Below are 27707 nucleotides of genomic sequence, written 5' to 3' on the forward strand. Positions count from 1 at the left end.
CTGCTCTCTCTCCCCCTGTGCTTCAGAGACTGGACAAAACAGAACGAGGAGGGTTTTTTTAAAAAAAGGGATGTGACAAGACTTTTTTTTTTCTTCTTTTTTTTCCTCATTTGGACTTCTGCATATATTTTATCTGGACAATGTCTGAAAGCATCGTGAGGAAGGTGCAGCCCTTCACCATCGGGACCCGTCTGTCGGTGCCGGCGGTGCCAAAATGCCAGGAGTTTACGCAGAGCTATCTGCAGAGCCAGAGCCTGGATAACTGCACTCTGCAGCACAACCTGAACTCCCTCTACCTGAGTCGGTCGCAGGTCTGCTCGCACGGCCCCCGTCTGGTGGTCTCGCCCGTCCTCAAGCAGGTGGCCCCCGCCAAGCACGAGCAGGAGGACATGGCAGCCGAGGACCACCTGAACCAGAACGTCGCCTCCACCTCCTCCGCCTCCTCCTCCACCTCCACCTCGGCCGTCTCCAGGTCCATCAGGAAGATCACCATCTCGGGGAGCAGAGACAGACAGCAGGACGGGGCGTCCGTGGTGCAGACGCAGCTCTCCGTCACGGCGGCCGCTTCGGAAAACAACAACAACAACAACAACGTCACCAGCAGCACATCAGACCCACATCTGCCCAGGATTGTGGGAGTAAGCTGCGAGAATAAGCCCAGTTCTCAGTTCAAGGTACAGCACGTGATTTACTAATGCAAATATGACTTAATGATAACCAAGGAAATATTTATTTTTTATTTTTTCAATAACAGCAAAATAATGGGCGTTTATACATATGTATTTACACATAAGTGTTTAAGTTACATAAAGTTTGTGATAAACCTTCACAATTTAACAAAAAAATTGTAATATATCAAACTCAGCATGAAAAGTAGACATTTTATTTCAATAATAAATATTAAGCTAATAACCTGAAGAACCCACTGTTTTTTTCTCCATGTAAATAATAATGATTAACTTTAATATCGGTTAAAAATGACATTGTTTGACACCAAGAGAAATGTAAAAACGTGTACCTGTTACCTGGTAAATGTCGTCATCGTCTCCGTGCTCGTTCCTGTCGTTCTCATTTACATGTTTTTCTCTTCGTGACGTAACTTCAGCTCTAACGGCTGCTTATTTCTTCTTCTTATATTATTAAAGGTTTTACTCAAAAAAGACAGCAGCGATGAACTTCGGCTCACGCAGGGACAAACCCGGCTGAACGCAGAGAAACCCGTCCTACAGGTAAGATGATGCTAACGTTAGCTAACTGCTAAATGCTAACTGCTAAATGCTAATTAATACGATATTAAAAAACGACAAATAGCTAGCTAGCTTGAAGGAGAAAAAATGGCTTCCCTGGTTCTCTTGACGTCAATTAGGAGTTTAATTTAAATCACATATTGCCTAAAAAACACCTAAATATGTAAAAAAAAAAATATATATATATATATAATTGTTGCTATTTTCCAACCGAAACTTTATTCACACTGCGTTTGTTTTGCGACACAGTATGGCCTTTATAGCAGTTAGCTTAGGAAGTGAAGTCATGTGCTCGCGTTCAGCCAAACTTCATTATAAGTTTGGAGCACAAAAAAAAAATAAAAAAGAAAGTGGAAAACCAGTTAAGCTGTGGGAGTCTTTGAACGCCACACAAGTAGCCCGTTGTGTCCTCTTGTTTAACTGTGATTCGTTAAAGAAAGAAAAAAAAGCAAAGCAGCGGTGTGTGTGTGTACGTTTGAAGGGTTTTCAAGTGGATTGTGTGTGTGTGTGTGTGTGTGTGTGTGTGTGTGTGGCGGAGGCAGGGCTCACTGGAAAACATGAGGTCAGGGAAGATGTTAACAAAAGAAAGTCCTCAATGGAGGCTGCTTATAATAACACTGACACACACACAGAGCGATGGCCTCATTCCTCCTTTTAGGACACTCATGTCTTATTCTGTAACCACAACAATACCTTTCCTTTCCTCATATATTATTCATGCTAACGTCCCCCCCTCCAAATAAAATGGTGGAGGTGCCTTTACCTGTTCAGGTATGAGAGAGTGAACATGATCTACTTTTAAAGGCGACGTGTTTACGTGCAGGGCCGTCTGCTCCCGCTTCCTTCACGAGCCCAGATGTTTCCTGATTTGTGTTTCGTTTCATGTCGCGTTAATGCTTTGTAGTGGTCTCAGTTAAATAATAATCAACATGAATGGACACTCAGCTGTGCGTCAGATTGCCATGGTGATGAAACAAACTTGTGCTCCTCACGCAGATCTCCGAGCCTCAGAGGAGAGAAAGTCATCCGCTCGCACAGAACGAAGCGCCGGCGTCTGATTCGACCACGACCGACTGCTTCGCTCAGCGCAACTCGCTCTTCAACAAGGAAGCACTGCAGGTAAAAAAATAAGCACGCGCAATATCACCATCAACAGTTTGTCACACGGAAACTAATCAACACAAGCTGGTGTGGGTTTAAGATAAGATAATCCTATATTAGTCCCACAGTGGGGGGATTTACAGGGTTACAGCAGCAAATAACAAAGAACAAAACATACAAAGAGCAGATGAGGAGAATAAAATATGCACTGGTTCTTATTCCCGTCCCACAGAACTGTATGAGCTGTGTGTGTTCGTCTGAGGGGGAAGAGAAGGAAGGGGGGGGCGCCACAAGTGAAGCAATTATTTAGGGATGAGATCATTGTTTGGCTCCATCTCTTCACGCCTATGGCCCAGGAGAGGCTCAGCCAAGCAGCACAACTGGCTGTGTTATCTCATCGCTAAGCGTCCAGCCCGGCTGCACAGCACAAGGACATTCTTCTGCAGACGGTTCAGACCGAGGGGACATGTTGTCCGGTGTGGGTGGGTGGATGGGTTGTCATCAATGTGAGCGATAGGGGCCCTTCACTTCCAGTAAATGAGAAATTAATTTTGGAACGTGTCAACCGAGGGAAACGTATGATGTATGTGTTGAAAAGCAGCAAGTTGTTAATGTTAACAAGCTTAGAAGCCTCGTCTGTGTGTGTGGAGCTCACATTTCTGTTGCTTTTGGAGGAAACTTATTGTATTTTAGTCTACTTTAAATAACACGGGGGGGATTCGGATGAGCGCTACGGCTGATGAAAATGTGTTATTTCAGCATTAACATCACCATGGAAGTGGAAGTGAGAGTTTTTTTTTTAAAGGGGCCCTCGATGTTTCGAGCTATAGGAGAGCAAAGCAGGTCACCACATGGAGAAGCCCACCGTCTGTCTCCGAGTTTCTGCACAACGTCTCGCCTTTCACCATCTTCACTTCCATGTTAGAAGGAGTGGAGAGAAACCTCCACTCCCACGTCCTTCTCGGGGGCCGAGTCGCATTACTGGAGGGGCCAGACATGTGGCCTGTTGGTCAACATCTCCTAAAGCGTCAAGATGTGCACACTAAAAATGGAACTTTGAAGTTTGTATAAATGAAGAGCAGCCTGGTTTCTATTTACAGATTATAATCAACAAACACTGGGTTTATTTTAAGATCTTGGTCCATGTGTTTTCCTGCTGGGGGTCACAGATTTTCTCACAAAAGAATCAGCAATCTGAGCGCCGTGCATTAGCCGTCCATTCTTGGCGGTGCAGACTAAAGGGCCCTTACTGTACATTCTGATAAGTAGCCAATTGTTGTGGAGAGCTGACAGGAAAAAACAAGGGAATCATAGACTTCCTGTATGAGGTCATTATGAGCCGGCGTGAGGAGATAGGGGTCGGCCTGTTTTGTCAAGCTCTTTTCCTTCTGTTCGACACAGAAATGCCCGGAGGAGGAGGAGGAGGAGGAGGAGGAAGAGGGGGGAGTGGGGGGGCTTGTAAAGTTAACGATCTGCCTCTCTGAGGAGAAGTGACATCACATTTTTAATCTCGCACCAAAGAGCTGTTTAAAGGCCGTGTGTCATGTGTGGTCCCGATTTTTTATTGATCACTGTAGAGTCTATTATTCATCATGAGACGGGAAATAATGCTTTCATCTCAATGACGCCTCACTCAGTGTGCTTAACTGCTGTTTGACATTTCTTTATTTATTTTTTTTACACAATAGCAATCGTACGACTCTCTCAGGATCTGAGAAACCCAAGAAGTTGATTTATGAATCCATTCCCGATTGTTGTGACTTGATCCGGGCGGGTCGCTCACTTCCACGCCGACTTCTTTTTTAGCAGGAAAACAAACACGTTGTACTCTCCAACACTTTCTGACTTTCGGCCACCTGGTTTGCACTTTTTTTTTTCTGTCCGCTCTCCACACACACACACAGATGTTTGCCAGAGAGAAAGTCAGCGCCTGCGAGACAAAGCCTTATGCAACGGAGCTCCCGGGGGCCCCGGGCCAAGAGCAACTTCTGCTCCGCATAACATGACATCGGAGAACAAAGAGCTGTTCTCGGTGTGTGTCTGAGGCCCCGTGTTACTCGAAAGGGAAAAATGTGTCCCGCGGAACAAGACCGCGACTACCGCCTTGTTGAGTGTCCCGTTACACGGTGGAGACCCGGAGCCAGGAGGCTGCAGACGGGATGAAAGAGCTAGATATTTAATTATGTGGAAACAGTTTCCATAATACTGATCCATGAAAACATATTTACAAATATGATATTTACGCATCAAGAATTAAGTCAATCTCTGCCATGTTTTATAACATCAGATCGCTAAGACCCATGATAGATTTCATTTGATTTATTTAGAAAAATTAAGATAAGATAATCCTTTATTAGTACCACAGTGGGGACATTTACAGGGTTACAGCAGCAAAAGGGGATATTTCTGAAATGTCTCCCTCTTTCACTCTCACTCTCTCTCTCAATGAAAGGCAAAAACGGTCCAAAAAACAATATAGGTCGGGCCTATAAGCAAAGAGTGAAGCATATCCTAATTGTTTTTGTGTCTGGTTGTGATGTAGGCGGAGGCCTGGATCAAACGCAAGCTGCAGGACCTGAAGGACGGATGCAACATTCAGCGCTGCCCCCTGCAGGACTGGGAGGAGGCGTCTCAGACGCTCCACAGGGACCTCAAAGACTTCGAGAACACCCTCATCCAACTCAACCAGGTAACCGAGTCAACACTCGGACCGAAACATTACAGGCCGGAGCGACAACCCACATCCCAAAAGTGAAATGTTTGTTTTAACCTTTTTTTTATTAACGGGTGATGGAGATCTGAACGCAAAACATTAATCACCAGTCTCTGGTGCTAAAAGAGTCTGTCAGATCACATAAGGCAGGACATAATAGCCTGGAAGGCATTTCCAGTCGGCCAGAGAGAAAAGCAGAGCCTCAGTGCTCCAGACGGTTCTTGTCAAGCCAGTTTATACTTTCTCCCTCCGGAGAAAATGTTTTGAAATGGTACATTGCTGATAATTAACCTCCCCTGACACTCCAGACGGCTCAGGAAAGGGCAGACGCAGGACCAGGAGACGATTTTCTCAAAGAAATAAATGGCAGTTTTCCAACATCTGGGAAGCCAACTGGCTCATAATCAATGACTCTGACACACTCGAGGTGTCAAAAGTCCTCGGCAAAGCCGGTCCACGTTAGTCTGGCAGAACCCCCGTCTGAGCTGGACTTCAAATAAACAGGCCACTGTTTTCTGGTCTTTATGTAAGATGGGCGAGCAGTTGATCTGCCGGCTGAACCCCACCTCGGATCTGGTGAAGAAGCAGCTGAGCCAGCTCCGGGACCAGTGGCAGACCCTGAAGCAGACGGCCGCCAACCAGACCAGGGCCCTCGGCGGGGCCAAGAACCTGCAGGAGTTCAACAGGAAGGTGGACAAGCTGGAGGCGTGGATTAAAGACAAGGTAAGACAGAAAAAAACAGATTTAAATGCAGAGGGAGGGACTCAAAACTCACCTTTTCTCTCTTGCTTTTAACCTTTAAACTCTTTTTTGCTTGTCTTGATTTAGTTTATCTTTGTAAAGCATCTCTGAGCACCACATAAAACGTATGTATTATTATAATTATTATTATTATTATATAATTTTTTGATGGTATGATGCTAACATTACCAATTCATGTTCAAATTTAACGTTATGTGAAATAGGGTAAAATGAGTGCTTCAAATAAGAGTTTTTTATGCATTTTCATTTAAATTTCAGACACTTCACTTTACATATTTCCTTTTTCTCATTCTTACCACCTCCCTCAAATATCTCCCCCTCCTTTCCCCATTCATCCAAACACAAACGGCATCAAGCGCTCATATCGGCCCCCGAGGCTGATATGAGCGGACAGGCAGCTCGTCGTCAAGATAATTGGCACCAAAAAAAAAAGCAGCACTTGCTTATACAGGAAATTATCTCAGTATCCCGAAGACGTTCTCTTGTTTGCGATGTAAAACATCTGCCTGTCATTATCAAAAAAACAATCTGCGTCCTCGGCCTGTGTTTATCTTTCTGTTCACGTCTGGCACGAGGGGACCGATGATTGATAATGAACCCGTGGGGAATGCAACGGAGGATGTTGCTTATGAAGTCCATAAACCACCCCCCCCCCTGTATTCTCCATTTAGTTCCACTCATCCTTTTCCCCTCCGCGCATCGGAGTCCTCACCTTAATTTCCGACGGCTGTTTCTGTTCAGCGTCGTCCCTGGTAGCGCGGCTTAATGTGGTTTAAATCCGGCTTCCTCCAGAAAAAGGAATAATGGTCGGGTTTCTAACAAATGGGGGCTATAAACACTGACTTTTATGTGTGCCAGCAGGAAGAGGAGCAGTCTCTGGCAAATGTCTTGGGGGAAAACGTTGACAAAATGCAGCTCACCAGGAGGATTTTAGATCTGAAGCAGGTGAGTGTTGTAAAGGAGAAGAATTAACAGAGCCGTGATGAAATAAAAACAACACACGGGCTAAGTAACAGTACAGTAGACACATTCCCCATATGTTAATAGTTTATAACGCAATGAGAGTTCCCAGTCATTTATCTGGGACTGTAATGCATCTCCCAGAGTGTATGGTACAGAACAGCTGAGGTCATAGTTGGACCGTGTTCCCCCCTGTTTCCCCTGCAGGATGAGCAGCTATACCGAAACCTCCACGAGGAGATCAACCACTTGGCCCTAAAGCTGGAGAAACAAGGGAAGACAGATGGCAAAAACATCTCCAGCAAGAGGAAGCACATCAATAAAATGTACACTTTGTCCCCCCTTGTGTGAGTTGAGCTGCATTTAAAACATCTTGAATCTAGATAGAAGGCTCATGTGTGTGTTGTCTCCTCTGTGCAGGTGGCTGAAAGTCCAGTCTCACCTCAAGAGCTACCATGAGAGTCTTCAGCTGGCCCTGGAGGTGTCCTCGTTCTACCAGCAGGCCGATAACACGCTGTTTGCTATTAATAACATGGTAAGATTCTGTTTTTTTAGATGGTAGATTTTACATTCGCTTCACGTTGACTGACGCTTATCGTCTCCTCCAGAGGACGAGCATCTCTGCATCCAAGGAGACGGACGGCTTCGGAGACAGAGAGATACGAGACATCGCCAGTCAGATCATGGTAGGAGAGTGTTTCTGTTTTAAAACCTGCAGGATCCTGAAACCCAGCTAACCTCCCGTGTGTGTGGTAGATGCTGGACGTGAGCGTGTCCCAGGTGTCTAACCTCCATCCCGGCATGGCGACCGGCGTCACACGGAAGCAGAGCGAGGTGAAGGACCGCTGGGCGCTTCTTCAGAAGGTTTTCAGGTAAAAGATGGCGGTTTCCACCGAGCTGGAACTGTAATTTCTGTGTTATTGCTCTTTCGGGGGAACCCGACATTAAAAGTATTTTCCATTTGTTTAAAGATTTTCTCTCTCTATTGATTGACCTTGAGCATCGCTCGCCACCCACCGCTTTACTTCCTCTAATATTCACGTTTTTGTTTTTGGAATATGAACTGCGTGTTTGATTACTCGATGAATAACGTCTTGGCTCTTCACGGAGCCGAGTTGGCAACGCGCTTCGTTCTCTTCGCGCCGTTAAATAAGCGTGCCGTCACCTTGGATGGTCGGAACGAAATTACGAGATACAACACGTTTACAAGAATATTTTGTAATTTTTATGGCGTTTGTAAAACAAATTTATTGTTTGCTTTAACGGCCTTCAGACTTTTACGTCATTCGATCCTTTTTTTAGAACCGATATCTACTTAATGAGATGGTAAAACGGGAAATAAGAGATATTATATACTGATTGTGCAGCATAATGAAGGACGTGGCCAAAACATAAAGGTTCATCTTCTGGGGAGTGAATTCTTCTGTTTCTTGCATAAAAGTGGGAACTTGGAGGTGTTCGGAAAAAGGTCAAGGGGTCATCAAACTTTGTTCCAAAATGATTAAAATCATTAGAATCCATCCTCTGGGGACCATGAATATTCATGCAAAATGCACGTGACGTGATTATGTTCAAAAAGGTTCATCTTCTGGGAACCAAATTCTTCCAATATTTCTTGTATAAAAGAAGGTGTTCGGGAAAAGGTCAAAGGGTCATCAAACTTTGTTTGGAAATGTTGTTTTAATAGTATAGTATTGATTAAAATCATTAGAATCCACCCTCTGGGGACCATGAATATTCATGTAAAAAGGTAATTTCAGGCTGGCCTGTAATATTCATGTTATCTTGGACTGGCTGGTCGATATCATTGTAATCTTTATATTCTACCCGGGCAAATAAAGATGGAATAGTTAATAACAATAATAATAATAATAATAATAATAATAATAATAATAATACACGACTGCAGACGCTGACATCCGTCTCCAAAACATTTTCAGGCTGAGAGCCTCTCGTGCCAGCGGTGCTATCTTTAGATCCAAGTATGACATCACCTCGTCTTATCAGCTGTGTTTCATTTTAAGCAAAACAACACAAACACGGGTAGAAACCTCTCCCTCTCTCTCTCCGGCTCTGCAGGAGCGATAGGACGGCGCTCTCTCCCACCGGCTGCTCTTTCACCAGGGAAGACGGCGACCTCCCGACCCCAGACCGAGAACCCCAGTGCATCGTGGGAACGGAGACGCAGAGGGTCATGGGAAAGGAGGTGAAGGAGGAGCAGAATCGCCTGAAGGGCTGCGTGGTAAGTGGCTTTCGGGCATTTTTTTTTTTCGTTTTCTATTACTGGAGGAAACCACACTGCGGCTCCCTCGGCCGGGGGAGGAGAACAGCGCCATCAGCCTCTTCCAGTCCTACGACATCTGTGGGCTGCAGAGAAAATGACGCACTTTGTCCGTTTGGTTAGGAAAATGCCTGATTTACAATTTGCAGCAGGTTTTTTTTTTTTTTCCGAAATAACAGGCGCTTTTTGGAGCAGTGGCTTGTAGTCTTGGCACCCGACCTGCTGCAGGTTTTCCATCCTACCAGCTAGTTAGTTGCACTTCATAACATCACGAGTCGTGAGGAACCCGGCGAGGATGAAAACCAGCTTTTAGGCAATAGAAACTTCTCCCCGGTTTCTAAATGTTATGAATGTTGGCCCTTAGGAGTCACAGGAAGAGCTTTTCGAGGTGTTGTTTACTCTGGCAAAAAACGTCCCACCAGTTTCCATGAAAAATGTCACGCCATGACTGTACAAGATGGCTGAGCGGCGGGCCAGAGCAAATAAGCCCTTCCCGGTGCGACCCCGAATCTAACTTTTATGGTAGAATAGTGTCTTGGCTCTGAGCCGCTCTAGGACACAGTCATTGGATTAATACTATATTAATAGATGCTCGTGGGTCGGCCCGGGGTGAGCGGATAATCTGCAGAGCATGTGTATTCCTCAGACACGACATTCCTCATCTTGGAGGCCGACCAGCACTTTATTGAACACGTGGGCGCTCCTATAGTAACCCCGCCACCCATAAACCTACCAAGGAAATACTCTTTGTATCCAGAAAGTTAAGTGTGTGGCATGTTAGAAGCCAGTCATTATGTTTATATTTAGGCTTTTTAAGTTGGCACATTAAATCTCTTCACAGTTTGTTGTTTTGGCACGTTCGTGCCTTAGAGGCATCCCATGATGCAATGCTCCACTCTCTCACTCCCGTTACTGACCCTGAGCTCTATAGGGAAGAAGTCCCTGCTGAGTCTCTGGCCTCATTTTGCCCAGTGAAGAAGAAAGAAGAAGGAGGAAAACTTCACTCTTTCCATCCTCAGTGTTTCTGGGTCAGTTTACTTTCCGCTGCTCGTGTCTTCGGGCTCTAACTGGGTCGACACCTGTGACAGGGATCCCGAAACATGTTGGCTGAGTCCATGTCACTCCCATGTTGGCTGGTCTTATGGGAACCCCTCTTGTTACTCTTAATAGAAAACTAATAAGATGCTCCGAACAAAACCCCGGAGACCAAAAAGGCCAAACTGGGTTTTTACTGTAAAACCACCAGTTGAACTGTAATTTGTCACATGCTCTTAACTCCGGCTCCCGGATGCTTTTTTGTTGCTTTTTCTGTGGGCTGATAGTGACTGTGAGTCATCTGCATGTGTGCTGGTATCCGCAGACATGCTATCATAGACACTATGGTGCAGATTGAAGGTGTTTTTGTCCGTACGGGAACATGCGTTATGATCTCCACGTCGGTGTCAGCAGTAGTATCGACCTCACGTCGTCGCCCGAGGTAAACGCGGCTATCGTCTGTTTCTCTGGCTAATGGCGGCCAGATGCCGGGGCTGCACACCAGATGGGCTCGGTGCTAAGTGATAGTTCTTGGCTGACATCACTTCGTAGCCCGCTGACGGAGGAAGGGAGGAGAGATCGGTTGAAAACAGATAAGAATCAACAAGATGGGGGGGAGAAGGATTCTGAATTAGGAGACGACTGGATGAGACCTTAAACACACAGAATATGAAAAAAGACAAACCATTAAACATGTTTTGTTGTTGTTGCTGAGGCTGACATCATCCTTTTTCATACGTGGAGCTCTCTACGGGAGTTGTTTACAGTGGAAGCCACTGTGAAGGATGAAGGACAGAAGCACATATCTGGAGAGGAGACGTCATTGATGGTTATCAGCCCTGTCAAATGAATCACAGACGGGGTTTTTTTTTAAGTTCTGCAGCTTTAGCACAGATAATGCAGCTCCACGAAACTCGGGCCGAGCTATAAAATGACTGGCATGTTAGTAAATGATGTTAGACCTCCGTTAATTTACTGCATCTCCTGCATAATTCTGGAGGGCGACACTTTTCCTCCAGCTCTGTGACTCACTTCTTCTCCAAGCCCCGGTCAGAAAATAACACGGTTCAATTAAAAGCTCCTCCATAAAACACTGTTATTAATGGCTGTTTGCTGCTTTCTGGCCCGTCGTGTAAATTCAACCTTTTTCTGATTTTTTGGAGCATCGACAGATGAATGTTTGCTTTGCTGATTGTTGCAGAGACTAACGTACTCGTGTCAGCGCTGGTTTTTACTGGCATATGTGAAAGATATTATGTTATATAGAACAATTATCGCAGCAGCGGACTGCATTATTCATACAGTTAGACAGAGAAAGGTCAGTTTCACATTTGCGCCTACAACGGCGTATTAGGGCCACCGTAGGGGAAAAAAACGGAGCCAAGACAGGAAAAAAGGGGCAAATTTGCAAGTTTATTACGATGCTAACAACCGCCGTTTGTGCTAGCTAACTTCCCATGAATGTACGCATTTATTTTTTATAATTAATACATCAGAACGTGTGACAACGCCTCGTTAAGGTCCTTTAGGGGTGATGATGTTGCTGGTTATTGTTGGGTTTTATTTATTTGGGCCAAATTGTCATCTTAATCTTAAGCTAGCGGTGGCTTTCACTTGTTGTCAAGTGTTATAAAGTATTTCTCTGAATATTGCCCGCCTCTCTCGGCTGCGTTTTTATTATTTTTTTTTTCCTATAGTGGCCCGAATACGCCGTCGTAGTTTCACATTTGTGCCAACCAGATAGAGTAAAACCTTATTCATATGGCGCTTTTTAAAATCTTGGTTGGCTACTGTTTAGAATCATACTCAGTTAGAATAAAAAAACCTAAAACGTAATTAAGAAACCGATGGTGAACAGCAGTTGGTAGAAAGAAACCATCAGGATGTCCCCTGTGTTCTTTAATCGTCCAGATCCGTGAAGCTGTCACTGGAAACCCTGCTGCCTCCGAGTCCTCTGGCCAACCTTTAAAGCACTCAAACGGCTGTAAAAGAGGCTTAGTGGCTGTCCACGACTTAAATATATTTCTGCACATAGAGAAGGTATATCGCTCTTACATTGACCTCGCTAAAAAAAACTCCTAAACAGAGTCGGAGACCCATGGAAATCACTATCTAAGGCCCCCTTGCTGCTTTTCTAATGACAGTTGGGGGATATAGGGGAGTTTTTTTTTTTTAAAGGCTAATAATTCTGTTTTCAGACATCAGAGTGGTGTAGCACATGTTGGCAACCTCAATTATAATATATTTAAGCTGCCATCTTTAGTATTTCTATTTGGAACTTAAATGCCGTCAAAGAGAAAAAAAAGCTTCAGCCGGGTCTGGGTTGTTTCACCGAGAAGAGCCAACCTTTGTGAGACGGTATGCTTTGTGTCGTTTACAGGAGAGGCTTTGCTTTATGGGCGCCATAGTAACGCTCACATCAGCAGTGAGTTACACTAATCCTCTATCGGAGATGTTTATGCAACCGGTCGTTCATCCGATGGCTGAAAGTAAAAAAGCAAATTCATGCTGCTGATGTTTTTCGCTCTTCTGTCCTCAGAGTACGGTTGAATGCGGCGGCGGCGGCAGAGCGGCGAGCGGCCACAGCCAGGAGCAGCCGCCACCGGCGAACCACACCTCTTCACCCACGGGAGGCGACCCCGCCTGCGCCAGTGATGTCATCGACACACATCAATCAAAGGGGGAAAGGTGACATTTTCGGCCTGGCTTCCTCCCTCCCTCTCTCTCTGTGTGACTTACATAATGAGAGGTCTTTATGTAAGTCCTAATTGGAGTCACATGCTTTGTGTTTTCTTTGCAGCAGGAAGCCCAGAGCGGAGTCCAAGCTTGCCTCGGCCCCGCGAGGCCACCCACCGCTTCACGCGCAGCTCCAGAAGTTCACCGTGTCTGCAGACAAGGTGACTCGAAATCCCCCCCTTGCGGAGCTTGACCTCAGAATTGATTGCAGCGATAGTCATTAACTTGTAACCGACCAGACCATTATGTCACGTTTTAGATGCATTCGACTCCCTCGTTCTCCTCTTTTAAACCGCTTGCTCTCCTTTGTCATCTCAGACGTTGTCCTGGCTGAAAGACAACGTGTCCATGGCCACACAGGTGTGTTCGATAGCCGGCATGGAGGGCCTGGAGGCCGCCAGGAGGTGTCAACACGCTCTGGAGCAAGAGATTCTCACCAATAGGGCCAGGATAGAGGTGGTCAAACGGGTAAGCCAAATGCACGCTGCCATACACAGCTTGTCTCCAAACATACTGGATGAATGCCTTTTAATGAAAATAACCCCCACGTTTTTACAGACAAGCCAGCTCCACGTATTAATCAAATAACGAACCCACATTATTCATCCGAGAGGCCTTTAGTCACACTAAGCTTTCAGATTAGTGTTTGTATTTTTGCAACGTGAATCCGGGGGTTCCTTAGTCAACGCATGCTCTCATCGGTTTTTAATTCCCGCCATCGCCAGGAGGGCCGAGGGCTGGTCCGCGCTCAGCACCCTGGCAGCGCCAAGATCGAGGAGTTCCTCAGCCAGCTGGAAGTCCTGTGGGAAGAGCTGCGGAGGAGGCACCAGAGGAACGCCGTGTTTCTGCAGGCCTCCAAGGAGCTGGGCTTCAGGGTACGGTCAATAAAACCTCTCACAACAGCCTCTTGAGTCATAGCGAGGCGTCCTACTTGAAGTTATATAGGGGGGGGGAATTTACGGTTATGACGGATGATTCTGGATCAGTTCTCCCGGAGCTCGGAGGCTCGCATGCACTCGTGGTGAGGAGCTCGTTTACTTTCATCTTTAGCATCTTAATTGGAAGAGTCTGCAAGGTATATTCTCCAGGATTTATGACGGGTAATCCGAGGGATATAAATTTCGCTGCTATATAATTCGATTATGGGATGGAAAGAGGCTGCAAATCCCCCCCTCAGATTGATGACTTAGTTGGAAAGTCTTTTATTACAGAAGATGTGAGTCTGCTTCCATTAGGTGAACCTATTATTGTCTTCTTGGTGCCGTACATCACCTCAGCTTGTTTTCGCCCCGTGCACTAAATCACAAATTATTGAAGCAAAAAAAAAAAGCCCTCTCCGTCATTAAGGCGCCCTTCTGTACTCTGTATAGGTTGTTAAAGTGCTGCAGGCCCTGGGGAGCCTGGAGGCCTGGCTGGAGTCTGTGGAGCTTTCCATGAAGGAGTCCGCCCTCGCCGGCGACCCCGAGACGATGAGCATGGCCGAGAGGGAGAGCTGCCTGCTGGAGAAGGAGGTGGCGGCGCGCAGCCTGGAGCTCGGCGCCCTGAGGCAGGAAGTGGAGCGCCTCCACAGCCACAGTCACCCGCACACCCGGAGCCTGCCGGCGCGCATGGACGAGGTGGAGAGAAAGTGAGTTTTTTTTCACGGGGAAAGAGAGAGTGGGAAGAGGGAAAAGGGTATCATCATGGAAGACAATCACACTGCGGTGGTTTCGGAAATAAAGTCAGGATTTTGTCAGTGTTTCCAAGAGGTCACGGGTTTTTGGGCTTCGACATGTGTGCAATCCAACATGGAAGAGTTTATTCATAAAAATCCCCTGTTCTCATTTAAGATAAACAATTTCAGCCCACAAACCACACAAATATATATATATATAATATAATACTCTCCATGCACTCATTCATAGCAAAGGCTGGAGTTTATTCAGTCCTGACATGCCCTTTACCCGCAGCCACTCAAGGATGATGCCTCCCTCTCTGGTTGGCCCTTGAAAGACAGGTGGTTGCCATGGACACTCAGTAAAAAAAAGCCCCTATGATGCCGGCTGGTTTACTGGATGTAACCGACCCGCGTCCATAAACACAAGCTCGGGACTCTGTAAAGAGCAGCGAGGTGACCAAAGCAAATAAAGAACTGGAAAAGGTCTGGGTTTAAGTGTTTCCAGGGTGGGGGTGTTAGATGGGGCCGGGATGGACACTAGTGCAGTCTGAGGGGAAACCACCAGCTGTAAGACACTCGGCATGATGTCATTATTTAACGCCGCATACAAGCAACGTGAGGCTCCATTTATTCTGCAAAAAAAACCTCTGAAATTCTCTTTACCATCTCAAATATAAACTCTGCATGGACGAGGGGAACGCTCAGGAACTGTTTACGTGATGTATGATTACATAAACAGCACTGTGTGTGTAATGTGGTCCCACTGAAGGATGTACAGTGTATATGTGGATGTGGATTATGGTTTAGGGTGTAGCTGGTGATTAAAACATTCCTGTTGGTCTGTGTGTGTGTGTTTCAGGTACCATCGTGTCCAAAGTGCCCTGAACCAGCAGAACTCGGAGCTGCAGGACACCCGGATGCTGACGGAGTTCCTGGAGCGCGTGGAGCTGGAGGAGAGTCAGGAGCTCAGCGGGGGTCGGTACAGTCTGGGCCAGGTGAGACGCGTTGACGGGTCGTCCATCTGTTATCTGTCAGACAGACGACCTCTCGCTTCTACAGAGACAGAGAGTCATTAATGAACCTGGAGGAGGCCAGAGAATCCAGAGATTCACACATTTAAAGGGCCATTTCACCTAAATTTAAAAAAGAAAACCTCACTTGAGCTACTAGTTTAGGTTTGAGATATTCGTTTGTGAGACGTCTGCCACACACCCAACACGATGACCCTTATTTATAACTAAAAGTATTAAAAAATGTATTATTTAAATTCAGCATCACTGGAGCAATAAATGAATATCTCCAAACATAAACACAAAAACACAACCCTCTCTCTCTCTCTCTCCGTCACTAACAGCCTCTTCACAGTGAGATCTCCTCAGCTCCCACATTGCTGGGACTCCAGAGCGGCAGCGGCGGCGGCGAGCCCCTGATTGAGAGCATGGGAGACCCCGTGGAGGAACTCCGAGAGGCCGTGGAGATGCTGAACGACACGGTCAGGGAAAGAGGCCGGTCGCAGAGCCACGACCAGGCCATCCGGGAGCTGCTGAGCAAGGTGAGGAGACCGGAGTCGGGTTTTTATATCTCTAGTTCTGGTTCATTAGATCCCACAGGTTGTTTTATAAGTTAGGATGATCTTCGATGCTGAATGTTCCTCCACTTGTCCAAACAGCTGCACAAACCCCAACCAATAGAGCCACATCTGGTTTCCTTTTGTCTGTGGCTGTGTGCTTTAATAGCCCCCCCCCTCTCTGCGTTAATTCAATTTATTCTCAGTAAGGAGGAAATACAAATGTCAAAATAGTACACACACCCGGGAGGGACTACGGGACGCCAGTTTGTTAAACCGACGGTGTTGGAAAACAAATAACGCACGGTGAGGCGTAATGACTTAATGACAGCCTACGAGCGAGCAAGCTCATGATGACTTTGCGCCTTTTACCCAGCATGCCAGCCTGGCGGTGCACGTGGAGGAGTGCCTGTGCTGCAGCAAGGAGCTGAGCCTGGACATCCTGGAGAGGGAGACGGACATGGCGGTCCAGTGTGAGCCAGACCGATGCGGCCTGGAGGCTCTGCAGGAGAAGCAGGACCACCTGGAGGTGAGAGGAGGCTAACTCCGTCCCGTTGACTTGGGATTATTGACCATCGCTTGGTGTAATGAAAAAGAGGAAGCCCCTCCCCACCTTCCCCTCTCTCTTCTTGCACTCGCCTCCAACACATTGTTCCACAGCCTGTTTCCTGTTGTGCCAGATTTTCTCACACCAAAAAAAAAAAAAAAAAAAAAGCCAAGCGCACTTTGTGCTGTGTTTAATTTAATATATAAACTGCAAACACACACAGAGCGTGCAAAAGTTTATTTATTATTCAAACGGAATATTTATTTATGCTCGTGTGAATCATTGTTCTGTTAGCTCTCAGAGTGTGTGTGTGTGTGTGTGTGTGTGTGTGTGTGTGTGTGTGTGTGTGTGTGGGTCAGAGGGTTGGAGATGTGAGGTTGGTGAAGTCCTGCGTGAGTCACACAAACACACACACACACACACACACACACACACACACAGGCAGCTGTCTGGACTCGATACCATTGAGGAGCAGAAAAATGACCTAATCTCTCAAACTGAAATAACTGTGCCGTCAGCAGACAGGCATCCGCAACACACAAGTGTTGTTGCGGCTGAGAAACGTTACGAGGCTTTACTCCCAGAGAACCCTATTAATTACCGCCTCGTCAAAAAGCAAAGAAAGAAAAAAAAGGGGGGTCCGAGATTGCGAGCCCGCCATAGTGCTGCAGCCCCCCACATGCGGACCATATGGGCCTCTAGCTGAATGATATGCATAAAGCTATGGGGGGATGAGGTCATAGTCACGCAGAGAGATACAATTGGTTCAGGCTGTCTTGAGCGATGCAGAGGACGATGGGAGATGATAGACTGTGTGATTCTCCACAGATTGACTATGAAGTCATCAGGGAGGAGGTGGAGGAGATGGAGAGCCAGACGTCCTGCCTGGCGGAGCTGTGTCCGGAGAGGGTGCGTGTGCTCGGGGCGAAGATGCGGGCGGTGCTGGAGGGCTGGACGGAGCTGGGGAGGAGCGTGGCGGGCAACAAGGCACGTCTGCGAGAGTTCCTGCAGCTCCAGGACTTCTTCAGGAGCTACCTCGCCATGATGTAAGCAGGGAGAAGGGGGGGGGATCTACCCATTCAGATATGATTTCAAGGGAAGAACGGGATGTTCTCGTTGTCAGGCGAATGTTTAATTTAAGACTCGTGACAAGGCGATGACTGTCCGAGAGTCTGGTCATTCTCAGGTTTCTTTTACGATTGCATGTGTTTTCTCACAGCCCTGTTCCTTGTCTTGTCCCTCCTCCCTTCTCTGAATAGCTCATGGACAGAAGACACCAGGTCTTGCATTTTCTCAGACACCGCCTTGCATCTTGGGAAAGACGGCCGGAGGCCCCTCGCCGCCGAGCTGGACATGCAGATCGAGCAAAAGTTTGAGGAGTTCGATGAGCTCGCGGACGCGGGGAGGAACCTGTTAGACGCTGATCACCACCTCACGCAGATGGTGAGCACGACTCCACCGCGACCCTCGGATACATTTCCTTTATGTCCGTCTTTACAAATACAGAGTTTTGTGTTGCAGGTAAGAGAGCGCATGGAGGAACTGAGGAGCATGCTCGGCTGGATCTCGGTGCACTGGAGAGCTCAGAAACAACAGTGGCTTCACAAGAGGAGCAAACAGGAGCCTCCGCCAGATAACATCTACTCCGAGGCCACGATGTGCGCTCCGACCACGGAGGTAAACTAACAAAGAGGGGACAGGCTTGGGGAAAAAAAGAAAGTTGAAAATTTGGCACCCACAAAATAATCATCACAATAAGTCACACAACCTCAACAATCAAGGAGTGACAGATTGACTGGCTGTGGATGAAGACGGAGGGAAACATATGTTTCCTGTTATTGCAACGTATTCGGTCCTTATTTGTTAATTTGTCCTTCCTACGTAGAGTTCAGCTCCCGAGCTCGAGGCCCACCAGTCCCATCCGTCCCCGGTCCTCCCCTCCGATGAGGACCGATTAAAGGCAGCGGGAGACGGCCGACCCTCGTCCCTGCGAGAGGACGAGCAGCTGGAGGACGGGTACGAGGTCATGAGCAGCATCGCTTCCTCCTCGGAGTCCCCCAAATCCTCCATCGTGGTCCTCAAAGAGCCCGGCAGCCCTGCTTTAGGGGGCACGGTCAACCTCATCCTTAGCTTCGGGGGGCAGGGGGACAGCCAGGTTCAGGTGCTTGACCTGCCCCCTGGGTCGGAGGAGGTCGCTGAGGAGACCTCGGAGCCGGTCCACAGGGTGAGGAACGCTCTCATCACCTCACAAGTAATATGTGTTCCTCCATGTAGCTGCATGGGATCTCCCTCCTGGACTCTCTAGCTGCTTGTTCCTCCCTCTCCTCAGGCCTTCATCTCTCCTCCCACCCTCCTCTTCTCTCCCTCAGCCTCAATCTTCTGCCTGTAAAAACTTTTGGAGGCGCTGCCAGGGCCTTTTGGAAAATACTTTGGGTAGTTTAAAGCGAAAGAGAAAGATTTACCGGCAGAGTGCAGACGAGGTAAATTGCGCGGTGTGTAGTGGCGTCGCATGCTGCGTCTCAAAGTGTGCTGGGACTGCATGCTGTGTGTGTTTTCTAGAGGCCAGCATGTTCCACTAACCCCCTTCGTTACGAGGAACATCCAGTCCTCGGCTTCCCCCGTGTAAAGCAGGCATGAGCGCTAGAGGAAACGAGTCACGGCCAAACGCTATCGTGTTTGCACCCCGAAGTCGCTGCGGCTGGAAAATCTACAGTTAATGTGAGAAAAGGGAGAAAAGATAACAAACCGCTTTTTTCCTGTCAAAACGCACTATTTCCTACTCGACTGTGGTCATAAATGCAAAATCCAAAAACCAAATGAATTCTACTTTTAGATTTTATTCTGTCGTGACGGGATGGGGAAAAGGGAGGCGCCAATTTTACAATCTAATATAAATGTAACGAGGGGAAGTGTAGTAATGCTTTAATATGATCTCCAATGAGTGAACAACAATCCGCTTGTGAGTTAATTTATACCAAATACAGAGTATTCTAGTAGAATTGTATTGTATTTTTTAATTGATTGACTTTCCTGCGAATGAAAGTTGGTTTAAAAACTGGATTTTAAAGAAGTCACGTTAACGAGGACTCGTCATAAATTCATTTTGAGGCTCTAAAAACTAAATACGTACATTTTAGATGCAATAATAATCCTGCAGACATTCCGCCCTCCCAGCTCGTCTTGTGTAAACTCAGATAAACGGTTAAATCCTAAACTGAAAGTGCCGACTTTACGCCGACATTCAAACTTTTCTCTGGATCTTTTTAAAGCTTTTCAAGCCGCAGAGCGCCGACAGAGACAGAATGAGGATGATGACGAGTAAGAAGAGCTCGGCGCGGTCGTCTCCCTGCTGTGACTGTTGACAGAAGCTGTCTCTTCTCCTTCTGTCATTTCACCACCAGCTTTGATGCAAAAACCTGCTCTTGTTTGTCTCTCTGCAGCTGTGCCTCAGCTGTGCAAAGAAAAACCAGCGAGTGACCCACCTCCTTCACTTCCTGTGAAAGTTGCGCAAAAAAAAAAATGGCGTTGCAAAAAAAGGTCATTAGACCGGGAAACTGGTGCTGAACTTTTCACCGTGATTTACAGTCTGGGGCTCCCACAGAAACAAGAGATTAGTCACAGAGGTGAAAGGTCAAGCCGTTACAGCTGCACATGACGGCATGTGCAGCCGCACATGAGTCTGATTAAGTGTGCGATTGTGTTCTTTTGTCCTTTCATCTTATTTTTACGTTGTTGTTTTTTTAATATTTGCATTGCTGTGTGAGACTTCTGGATGTAGAGGGAAGAAAAGAGGCTCCTTAATGTAGCTGATTGTGTTCATCGTGTCATCTGTAACACATGAAACAGCTCTCGTTCTCCCAGAGGGCCACGGGGCCGCGGCCTGCCGCGTGCATGAGTCTCTCTGAGGTTTAACCATTCGCGATAAAGCATGGATGATTGGAGAGTTCACGCGTGTCTAACATCCTTTTCTTCCTCTAGGTAAGTACCTACTTGCATGTGAAGGACAGCATCCTGGCTGTGGCCCCCGTGTACGAGAGCATCACCCTCCCCCGCTTAAAGAGCCGCTCCACATCCTCAGCCTCCCCTACGTTCTCGCCGTCCTCCTCCTCCCCGCCGTCTTCTTCATCCGCGGCTGCGCCTCAGACAGCCAACGTCACCTTCCACCCATCGGCGACGTTGGCGGCGAGCGGCTCCATCTTCAGCAGCCTTAAGCGAATGAGCAAGAAGAGGAAGAGGAAGAGAGACGCTCGCCGCCACACGATCCAGAAGATCATGGGCGTGGAGGAGCCGACGGAGGGGCCGCCGCGCTGCAACGCCGAGGCCATCGCGTACGACACGCACACGTGGCCCCTGAAGGAAGGCCAGAGGAAGAAGAGCTCGCCGAAGAGCGGGGACGCAGTGGAAGCTATGGCTTACATGAAGAATCCCCTGCTGAGGGACATCGACACGGAAGGTTCTGGAGAATACAGCGTTATTCCATACATGCTGGCCCCTCCCGTGTCAGAGGGGCCGACCGGAAATCACACGAGGAGCCACTGCAGGTTCCTCTCTCTGGGCTCCGTGCTGAGCTTCGACCTACCCAAGGACATGACGCTCATCCCCAGCATTCAGGACATCATCACCATCGCCCCACCGGACGCCAAAAAAGGCGTAGGGGCCGATCCGGACCCCCACTCCCAGAGACACACGGCCCTGAGCTCCTTCAAACAGACTCGACCCGCTCCCGCCATCGCACACGGCTCAGCAGACTTCGGAGTTCCCGAGACGCGGAAAGATCCGCCACCACGTCCTCCATCCCCAGAAGAAGAAGAGGACCAGACCGTACCGGGCAGCGATCCGTCTGAAACCCAGATCAGCCTGCAGAAGGATGCAGAACAGGAGTGGGACAGGATGTTGTCAGAGGTTAAAAGCAGCACAGCTGACAAGACCAGCCAGCCTTCCCAGCTCCCCATCTATGTGAACCAGGTCTTAAACACGGCTGTGCACAAACACGAGTGCCCGAGTGTCCACACGCTCATCCGAGACCTAAACGGACACCTGTACCACAAAGGTGCGAGACCCCAGCGCGAGGAGAGTCTTCAGTGCCAGGCTTCCCACGTGGTCCTGAACCTGAAGTCCACGGTGAGCGTTCGCCAGGACTCGGTGGACTCGGGGATCTCCACCTCCAGCAGCATCAAGCTCTGCAGCGAGGCCCCGGGTCCGGAGAACCCGCCGCCCAAGGGCGTGGTGGGGAGGGTGATGTCCCTGGAGGTGGGCGGTCTGGACTGCACCAAAGCGACGGAGAAATCATCGAATCCATTGGCGGACTCAGAAACGGAGCCCGTCCACCTGGACCACCAGCAGTTTGAGGAGGAAGAGGAGGAGCTGGAGGACATCTGGAACCAGACTACCAACTACAGGCAGAGCGTCTGCTCAGACATCATGTACCAGCCGAGCCAGCAGGAACCCTCGGAGCCCCCGAGCCAGCCCCGGTCCCGCTCGCCTTCGCCCAAGACCCCGGCGGTGCTCTACAGGAACCTGGTCACGGCCTCAGCCCCCAACCTCCTCGTGGCCGAGTTTAAACTCCCCCCTTACCTTCAGAGCCTGCTGGGCTACGACAAGGAGCAGAGCCCCAAAGGTCACCCCCTCCTCCCTCCGATGGCCGTCGGAGAACGGAGGTCCTGGGCCGCCTTCCCAAACAGGGAGCCGGCCGGCAAGACCTCGGTGACGGTGAACGAGACGGCCGCCGATACGGTGAAGCTGCCGGATGTCGGGGACAATCAGAGATACATCTACCAATACAGGGAGGACGAGGAGGCGGAGGAGGAGGAGGAGGAGACACCGGAGGGGGAGGAGGTGGATGAGCATGCAGGTTGTTCCAAGGTGAGGTCAACGTTTGATGTACTGGAATGTTGAAACCTTAGAGGCTGCATCAGTTCACACAAATAACAAAAACACTTTCTGGTTTGTCGGCATGGCGACAGGTTCGGTTTGTTAGAGTTTACACTGTAGTTTTTTAGAGTTTTTTATCACCCTCTAAAAGAAAAGGGAGTGTGTTTTTGTAGTTTGGGTGAACTGAAACTTGAAGCCACCCTGCCTCAATAATGCATCACATGCATTTAAATGTTTGTAAAATGTCAAGATTATCAGTGAATACAAACCGAATGTTGCCCTGGAAGCTGCATGAGCATGACCTCTCCTCTTCCTGCACAGGACCAGTCAATGAGTCTGCTGTCGGTCCACATGAGCCTGGACGCCGTCTGTCAGCAAACAAAAGCCTCTCAGCTGGAAAACACGGAGCAGCAGGACGACTCCGTGGCCACAGGAGGGCGCTGTATCACCCTGGTGAGAGCAGCTCTTGTTACAAATATGTTTTTCTTCCCCTTTTTTTGTCTAATTGCGGCATTAATTGAAACCCCTCCCAGAGTGGAAAGCCTGAGCTGCAGTCGATGGAGGGAACGCTGGAGAGGAAGCACAAGTTGCAGCTGGGAGGAAAGAAAGTGAGTGGGTTTTTTTTTTCATATTCCAGCCAGCACGGTCAGCAAATGTAAAGCCCCACAGTCAGCAGCAGCACACTCTTATCGTATTTCCACAGGCCGCCTCCAGAGGCTGGAGCTCCTACCACGCCGTCCTCCATCGGCACACCTTGTGCTTCTACCAGGACAGAAAGGACACACTGAGGGTAAGAATACAACAATAAGAGCTGTTGAGAAAGCGAGGCGATGATGAATAATTGAATGGTATAGTATGAACGGTGGTTAATCCGTGTTGTGCTGCAGAGCTCGGCGTGCGGCCTGCCGTTGAACCTGGCGGGAGCCGAGTGTTCGCCGGCGCCGGACTACACCAAGAAACCCAACTGCATCCGACTGCGGTGAGACTTGAACCGGCGCTCCATCACAACGATGAGGGGTTTTCTGGATGGTTCTCTGGTTTGTAATGAGTCGTGTTTTCTGGCCCCTCAGGCTCCGCGACGGCTCCGAATATCTGCTCAACGCATCCTCCCGCTTCATGATGAAGAAGTGGATGATGAAGATACAAGCCAGCACAGGTTAAACATTTGATGTCAACGTTACTGTGTGCTAAATCTGAGCTGATTATTAAATACAGGGTCGCCCGTAATGTTGGAATAATTTGCACATGTCTCGTATTTTATAGCAGCAAACAAATGTTATGCATGAATTAATTTCACCTGGTCAAATGTGATTACTGATGCATTTAAATAGGAATAAACAGAGGATTGTGTCTGAAAATATTAACTTTATGGGCATATTTGTTTGTTCTGAACAGGTCGGGGTGAGTCTGGGTCTTCATCATCGAGTGTCCCGGATGATCACGTCCCCGTTTCCTCGTAAGATACAACGCTTCTCTTCATTTTCCTTTTGCTTCCAAATCTTTTTACTGTAATTAAAACAAAAAAAAACATGTTTGCCCCTCCCACCTCCACAGGAAGCCCTTCCACTGCTCCTCCCACCACGCCTCCGCCGTCGCCACGCTGCCCGGGCGTAAACCGCCGGGCGGCACCGCCACCCAAACCAAAGAGATCGTCGTCCTCACCAGAGAGTTCAGTCACGCGCCGCAGAGTCATTTAGGGAGCGTGGACGAGCAGCTGACCGCCTCGCCATCGGAGGGAGACTGCTGCGGTAAGGCAGTTCACACTTGGGTAGCACAAGCCCCGCCCACTGAATGGCGAGAGGAGGCAGTCAGTCATTGAACAGGATTTCTATAAGCTGCCTTTTTTAGACTTGAGGCGACTGATAAATCCTCTAACCTTGAAAGAAAAATGAATGTCTGCTGCAAGCATAGTGTCCTCCACTAGGGGGAGCTACTGTATCGTCTTACAATATACTGCACAGGCAGGCAGCTCACATCTGTTACTACGGTAACAGGTTCCAGTTGTGTCCCTCGGCCCCCCTCTAATGCCGTTTTTGTCCCTTCCTAGATGATGATGAAGGCCGTTTACAGCAGACGATGACTCACCGACTGACTGGAACATCCTCCTCCTCCTCCGTCTCCCCCGCCTCCCCTCGCTCCCCCGTCTCCAGCAGTCAGGACTGGCCCAGCAACAAGCGTCGCTCCCACTCCTTCACATCAGGTCAGCTGGCGGTCGTTAACCTCACTCATGTGTCTGAGAGTCACAAACCCGTGTTTCGTCTCCTAAATGACTGTTTCCTCTCTCAGCGACCTTTCAGAAGATCAAACCCATGTTGCACACGACGGCAGCCGGAGGCCTGGAACGAGGCTCCTCCAACTACTGTGTGACTCTGGTCGTCGGAGACAAGTCATCAGACAAGTCACCTGAGCCGCAGCCACATCTCGCCGCCACCACCGGGTGGCAGCAGGACGCCTGTCAGCAGGACGGCGCCCTGAGGAGCTTCGCCAGCCTGCCGCGGCCTCGCAACAAGTCCGTCTTCAAGAAGTTCTTTGGGAAAAAGGACTTGAGTTCTTAAAATGATTATACTCATTTTTAATACGTTTCTAATGTGCAGTGCACAAGCAAAAAAGAGAGAAATGCTACTACTGACTGTATTTATGAGCGGAAGAGCTGCCACGGTTTTATTGTGATGTGTTTTCTATAAATCACTGTTTGTATTGTGAGTGTGCACTGTGTAGTTCTAGATTGGATTTTTTGGATGAACACGTTTTTCACCCCAAAGTCTTACTTCCTGTTTTCCCAGTTTTGGATTGTTGAGTTGAACAGAGAAACCTGCTCAGTGGAGATTAAGAGAATCATCCCCGTGATGTCATCGTGACTCATTATGAGCATCCTGAGCTCCACCTGTACGCCGCGCGGTGCACACAAACACCTACGTCAGCAGTTTGACACTGCTGGAGCTTTGTTTGATATTAACGCTTTTTAAAATACAAACTGTAACAAAAGACTATTCATAATAAAAGATTGAAAAACCAGCGCTTCTGCGTCGCTTAGGCTGTGATTATTGGATGAGGATATTTATTTTTAAACATAGCTGTGGTGGAAATGTTATTCAAGCTTTGTGCTCCTCTGGAGATGAATAAAGAGATTAAAGGCCGGGCCGAGCTTCTTTTTTCTGCATATTATAAAAAAACATGCCGACAATCAAAGACAAGATTCAAACAAATCCATAATCAAGAGCATTTTTTGTTTTTTTTTAGCAGAGGAACCAAACATCCTCTGCAGACATCCGCGGCTGCATAATGAGTCACATGCATGAAGAGTTTGCAAAATACCACTGTTTAGCATTACAAAATATTCAGCGAGTCCCCCTGGAGATGTCTGGAGTATTCACAGCGGGGAGGGAGACGGCGAAAAGAAATAGGTCACTTGGTGCAAATGTACAAAAAGAAAAACAAGATACATGGAAGAAGTATGGGGAAAAAAAAGAGGCTGAATCCTCAGAAGAGCAGTTGACATGAGGTGAAAGCGTCACTGAAAGCGTTTTTGAAATTTTAATGTGGAGTTTACGCGAGGCGTGTGAAAGGTGTCAGCCGAGGTGAAAGATTAAAAGCGGTTGAAGTGTCACTCGGAGAGCAACGAAAGCTGTGGAAGCGCCGGGTCGAGCTGTAAACGGTGAAACCGATGCAAATATGCTTGGCTGGAGGCCCGTGAAGCACGTGAACAATGGTGCACCTTTTCACTCGAAGCACAACAAAAGGAGTCAAGAGTCTGGGGTTTTTTTTCACCGCCTCTCAGTTCCAGAAGTCACGGTGTCGTTTTGGCTTAAAGAATGGGGGAAAAAAGCACAGAAAACTGTGTTCGTGGTGCACATTTGTCAAAAGCATCCAGCGGAGCCATTAATCACAGCAGGTCAGCAATCTGTGAGTCATTATTGAGACTCTATAGAGCCGAGAGCTGCGTGACTCAATGACTCAATGACTCCGCCTCCTCGCCATAGAAGGCCACTTAATGGAGACACGTTAATAATCCACGGTGACATGAATCGCACGCATGGCGCCTATTTTCTTGATATACGCTTTAAACGTTTGGGTCCCGCCCCCCTGAACACCCCGCCACAATAAAAGAAAACATTTTTGTGGTTTTTTTTGACAGCCACATCCTTTGTACGGCCCCGAGGGACGCGCCACCGGCCGATCGATTGATCACCCTGACCCCCCCCACCCCTACTCTTTGTGTCCCCTCTGTGACCTCTGACCTCCATATCATCCTGCCGACAGCTTCCGGACTGCTTTCCCTCACAGCTGCGGGGGGGTTTCCACCCACCCCTGCAGGGACAGCCATGCACTCATGTGTGTGTGTGTGTGTGTGTGTGTGTGTGTGTGTGTGTGTGTGTGTGAGAGAGAGTGGGATTATGTGGCATACAAAACAAAACACCCACACACACTCCCCCCTGCCTAAATCTCTAAAGACCGCCCACATGACGTCTCCTCCCAAAAAGGTGAGGTTTTGTTCTGTAGTAAAGTGAAGGAGTGACTCACGGCGGGGGGGGGGGGGGGGGGGGGGGGAGACGACCGCCGCCGTCACTCAAACAGATCACGGAGGGGAAACCATTAAGGAAGTGTAACAGGAGAGGGATGTCCTCAGGCCCCCCCCCCCCTGCTGCTGATGGAGAGTTTGTCCTTGTGGAAGGACGGACGTCTCTTTGCACACATTTCCACAGGGAGCATGTTAACGATTCAGGATCATATGGTCGCTTTATGAACAGCAAAAGGAAGATTTTCCTTCTTCTCTGAGCTTTGATCCCAGGCTGAAAAATCAGGTGGTCCACATGCAGGCTTCTGAAAGCCAACACCCCCAGTAGCCCCCGGCCAGCCCATGAGAGTGACGTAATGCACTGCAAAAACAGCCCTTCTAGAAAGAAGTAAAATATTCTCATATTCAATCAAATTATCTTGTATCAAGCAAAAAAATCTGCCAATGGGGTAAGCTTTTTTTGCTTGACAAGCAATTCTTAAAATAAGCCCAAATTTCTTAGCTCCGAAAGACTAAAATGAGACTTTAAACTAGACAGAAAATCTTAAACTAATCCAAATTCTTCTAAAACAAGCAATGAAAAAAACACTAATTCAAGATTAAATTACTCAAAATTAGAATTTAAGTCTCTTTACTAATTTAAGAAATTACACCTTAATCTGGGATTGATAATGAGCATAAAAGTAGTTAAAATAAGACATAATTTCTTAAAAC

The 27707-nt window shown here is 48.0% G+C and overlaps 1 protein-coding gene across 3 annotated transcripts; it reads left to right on the top strand.

Annotated features, from left to right (window-relative positions):
- mymx (myomixer) lies at window positions 1-25614 on the top strand. Of its 3 annotated transcripts, none has more exons than XM_084020790.1 (33): window positions 1-674; window positions 1146-1229; window positions 2244-2366; window positions 4891-5037; window positions 5593-5784; window positions 6682-6768; window positions 6991-7109; window positions 7204-7318; window positions 7392-7469; window positions 7540-7655; window positions 8863-9025; window positions 12639-12787; window positions 12900-12996; window positions 13154-13303; window positions 13561-13710; window positions 14206-14462; window positions 15352-15487; window positions 15847-16044; window positions 16436-16588; window positions 17435-17652; window positions 17866-18049; window positions 18128-18283; window positions 18492-18830; window positions 20585-22468; window positions 22799-22930; window positions 23011-23085; window positions 23181-23267; window positions 23365-23456; window positions 23548-23633; window positions 23873-23933; window positions 24032-24225; window positions 24525-24677; window positions 24764-25614. In XM_084020790.1, exons 1-33 carry the CDS (start codon window positions 141-143, stop codon window positions 25030-25032), a joined length of 6978 nt encoding a protein of 2325 aa, XP_083876916.1. In that variant the 5' UTR covers window positions 1-140; the 3' UTR covers window positions 25033-25614. The 3 variants fall into 3 exon arrangements, with proteins under 3 accessions (XP_083876916.1, XP_083876917.1, XP_083876918.1); XM_084020791.1 differs by having other exon boundaries at window positions 12903-12996; XM_084020792.1 differs by having other exon boundaries at window positions 6685-6768.
- The last annotated feature ends 2093 nt before the right edge of the window (window positions 25615-27707 follow it).

The sequence above is a fragment of the Eutrigla gurnardus genome (genome assembly GCF_963514095.1).
Source record: "Eutrigla gurnardus genome assembly, chromosome: 11".
NCBI lineage: Eukaryota > Metazoa > Chordata > Actinopteri > Perciformes > Triglidae > Eutrigla > Eutrigla gurnardus.

Excerpts from the sequence above, each read along its gene's own strand:
- mymx (XM_084020790.1), top strand. The coding sequence starts at position 141 with ATGTCTGAAAGCATCGTGAGGAAGGTGCAGCCCTTCACCATCGGGACC. Across the intron at positions 7,656-8,862 it reads CTTCTTCAGAAGGTTTTCAG|GAGCGATAGGACGGCGCTCT; the intron begins GTAAAAGATGGC and ends CCGGCTCTGCAG. Across the intron at positions 13,711-14,205 it reads CCAAGGAGCTGGGCTTCAGG|GTTGTTAAAGTGCTGCAGGC; the intron begins GTACGGTCAATA and ends TACTCTGTATAG.